Source organism: Schistocerca serialis, chromosome 6 (genome assembly GCF_023864345.2).
Source record: "Schistocerca serialis cubense isolate TAMUIC-IGC-003099 chromosome 6, iqSchSeri2.2, whole genome shotgun sequence".
Classification (NCBI taxonomy): domain Eukaryota; kingdom Metazoa; phylum Arthropoda; class Insecta; order Orthoptera; family Acrididae; genus Schistocerca; species Schistocerca serialis.
This window is the reverse complement of record NC_064643.1, coordinates 475,943,673-475,947,289: the sequence shown is the minus strand read 5'-3', so window position 1 is coordinate 475,947,289 and position 3,617 is coordinate 475,943,673. Positions and strand designations below refer to the sequence as shown.

At 46.5% G+C, this 3,617-nt stretch overlaps 1 protein-coding gene across 1 annotated transcript; it reads right to left on the bottom strand.

Annotated features, from left to right (window-relative positions):
* Window positions 1-493: 493 nt before the first annotated feature.
* On the bottom strand, window positions 494-3,227 carry LOC126484930 (trypsin alpha-3-like). The gene is made up of 2 exons (XM_050108532.1): window positions 3,052-3,227; window positions 494-1,106 (listed from the first exon to the last, which is right to left on the bottom strand). Exons 1-2 carry the CDS (start codon window positions 3,225-3,227, stop codon window positions 506-508), a joined length of 777 nt encoding a protein of 258 aa, XP_049964489.1. The 3' UTR covers window positions 494-505.
* Between the last annotated feature and the right edge of the window lie 390 nt (window positions 3,228-3,617).

The following is a 3,617-nucleotide window of genomic DNA, read 5'->3' as shown; positions in this document are numbered from 1 at the left end:
GACTCAACTGCTGAGGTTATTAGTCCCCTAGAACTTAGAACTAGTTAAACCTAACTAACCTAACAACATCACAAACATCCATGCCCGAGGCAGGATTCGAACCTGCGACCGTAGCGGTCTTGCGGTTCCAGACTGCAGCGCCTTTAACCGCACGGCCACTTCGGCCGGCAAGGAATTGTTGTAAGAATGCTCTAAAATTATGAGGATTTGGGCACTGGCCGTATTCTTTTACATGGTGGCATTTTTGACCTTAGTCATGTTGGATGAGTATCATGTGAGCATATTTGTCCAAGAACAGGCATATGTAAGAGTGAACTGGTAATGCTAGAAATGCTGGTAATGCTGAAATTCAATATTGTGCAATAATTGTATGTTTGTTATACAGAACATTTAAAAACTTGATGGGTAGAAACTTGATTCAAAGTAGATAACAGTTTTTTTTATTTGTTTATTTAAGATGCCATGTTCAAGCAGTCAGCAAAATTTGGCTAAGATGACCCATGGCTTAGACGCCAGAAGCTTGTTGGATCCAGGACCTCAGGTTGGCTACGTTGGTGTAAACGCCCGGGTAGTTGGCCAAGGCGCATCCGTTGCCAAAGGAGACGATGCCCACCTGGGTGGAGCCGGACACTAGAGGACCGCCGCTGTCTCCCTGGCAGGCGTCCTTGCCGCCTCCGGTCACTCCTGCGCAGATCATGCGGCTTGTGATACTGCCGTACGAACGGTTGCACGTGTTGCGGTCAATGATCTGGACGTTCACCGCCAGCAGCGTGTTGGAGGCGCTGCCGCCGGACGAGGTGGCTCCCCAACCGGTGGCTGTTACGGTCGTTCCAGCAGAGGGCTCTGACGAGGTCAGACCCACGGCCTGCACGTTGCTGTTGAAGCTGAAGGCGTTGGATACCTGCACGACGGCGATGTCGTAGTCGTAATTAGAGTAGCTCCCGTGCATGTAGCCGGTGGCGATGTTGTGGGTGGTGCCACCACTACCCCTGGTGGAGGTGCCAGCGCGCAGCAGCATCTGGCTGGTGGAGTAGCCGTCTACACAGTGGGCCGCGGAGAGAGCCCAGGTGTTGCTGATGATTGAGGCACCACACATGTAGTTGCCCCTGACGAGAGGAAGACAAGGTGCTACAGTAACATTTGCGTTGTTTCATACCTTTGGATATGCAGTCTCACTAGGTTACAAAATAATAACGTTTTCTGGATTTTCCTGCCGGTTGAAGTTGTTAAATTTGCACCTGTTTCTGGATGGGAATTCCCTAACCATGGCAATACAATATAATTAGTAAAAATATTTTCAAAAGCATGATCCTTTAGGTTATTTTCTAGGACCACTGGAGTAGGAAATTTCTACACTGTAAATGTGAACTACGTAACATGGTAGTGATTCGAAAAAAAATAGCAGTCCTGTTTGGAGAACTGTTTACTTATTCAGTTATATCAGGGTTCCAATGTGTAACAATACGGAGCAGGAAGGCGATGACGTAGTCGTAACCAGAGTAGCTCGCGTGCGTCTAGACTGTTTCTCACGCTTCTGCTTGTCTCGGGCTTATAATCCACCTCAGCATTCGCTCAACATAAGTTTATTTGGAGTTTGGAAACAGTCGCCCAGCTTCTAACCGACACACTGCCTTCAATGGCACAGAGGTACAACCAACTCTCATCAGAAAACGTCGCAGACCTCCACCCTGCCCTCCAATTAGCTCTCGCTTGACACCGCTGAAGTCGCAAATGGCGATGGTTTCGAGTCAGTGGAAAACACGCTACGGAGATGTCATTGAATTAACCGATTTGTAACAGTTCGTTGTGTCACTGTGGTGCCAATTGCTGCTTAGATTGCTGCAGCAGATGCAGTACGATGCCCAAGGGCCACGTGTCGAACATGATGATTTCTCTGATGATAATGCCTTGTGGCCGTCCGGTACTCGTTTTTCTTGCGACCACACATTCTCCTGACCACCGCTGCTCTCAGTTGTGTACAGTGGCTACATTCCTCCCAACTCATTCTGCGATATCGCAGAAGCAACGTTCATCTCCTCGCAGCCCTACTACACGACCTCGTTACTCAGTAAGATATTGATAGCGGCGTCTTTGTCGCCTTAAAGGCATGCTTGATTGACTTCAACTCACCACGTCCAGTCTCAAAGGTAAGTAACACTCACGACCGCTACAGCGTGTATTTAAAGCAAACCTGCTCTGCATCTTCATAGTATTGCTACTAGTGCCAATCTTACGCGACTGGCACAAAATGTGAATAGAAACCATCTTTCAGCGTCTTTCAGAGGTATAAAGAGGCCTACCAACTTTCGCTTATGTCGCTCAACTCTTTCTTGGTATTACGATGTTTTTCCCGTCTTTGTATTTCTAAAAGATGTGTTCAGTATCCACTTCACATCCTAAGCGCACATTCCACACAATTCAACCGAGATTCTTTGCAGATCAGCAGGTTAGGCAGAAAAGGCACCCAACACCACAAAGCTAAATCGCTTGAACGTGGACATATGCCTGCCTGTTCCGTCACAACTCTCCTTTACGCACAGACGCCTATCAGTAGAGACAGGAAACAATGAACTGCGTAAGGCAGTGCTATATTTTTTGGATGTCCATTAGTGTCACCTGGAAAAGTATAAAAGAGACGTAGCACTTCAGCGGATTTTGGAAACTAACAGATTTATACATCTGCTATAGGAAATCAGATTTTGAAATTGCGTTACAACATTAGTCGCTTCTAGTATGTAACGACAGAGAACGTTCCTAGTCTTACCTCACGTATTGTAAGGAACAATATTTTTCGGACGATGTTGTCACTTTGCCAGTGTCACCTACAATGCGTTACATTAAGTTTAATTCTTCTCTAGGCACAGGGACATCTTTGCTTTTGCTCTGAAATACTTAAGGATACCTCAGCAACAGGCTCTAAGCATGCACAACCTAGGCTTTAAGGTAAGTAACATTTAATATTTTCGAGCATACAGAATTTACAAACGGAATACACTGTTCTGCTCTTCTTCGCCTCTAGAAACCTAAAAGTTGTACTGACTGAGAACTTACATGGTGAAGTAGAGCTGCCACGGGTACTGGGAGATGCTGACAGCGGAACCACCGACGATCCGGCCATCCAGACGAGGCCTCCAGGGCTTGCTCCCCTGGATGGGCTTCACCAGGGGAAACGTAGAGGCGCCACAGAGGGCCACCACCAGGAGTAAGACCAAACCAGTTCGCAACATCTCTGCAGGAGCGCCTTGTGCTGATGGCGAACGTGTACGCTTATATACACCCACGAATTTACGTCATAGAGAGATAGGAAAAACCCACAGTACGAGTAGGTGGACTTCAGTATGTCATTTTTGTACACGGTACTTTGTTTTTCACTTTCGTAAATGTTCGTCTGTTACATTAAACAGAATCTGATAAGAATACTCGACACCACTCTTTCTTCTTTATTGCCTACGGAAATATCTGTCCTTGAATGGCACATAAAAGTGCTCATAATTAACAGTCTCTTAACGGCTGATAAGGGCATCCGCGATTGTAAGGGGACACTACAGATCAACCTCGGCCTCCAGTCCCTTGCTAGATCGTAGTCTGGAGTACAGAAATTTTAATGAGTAAAAATT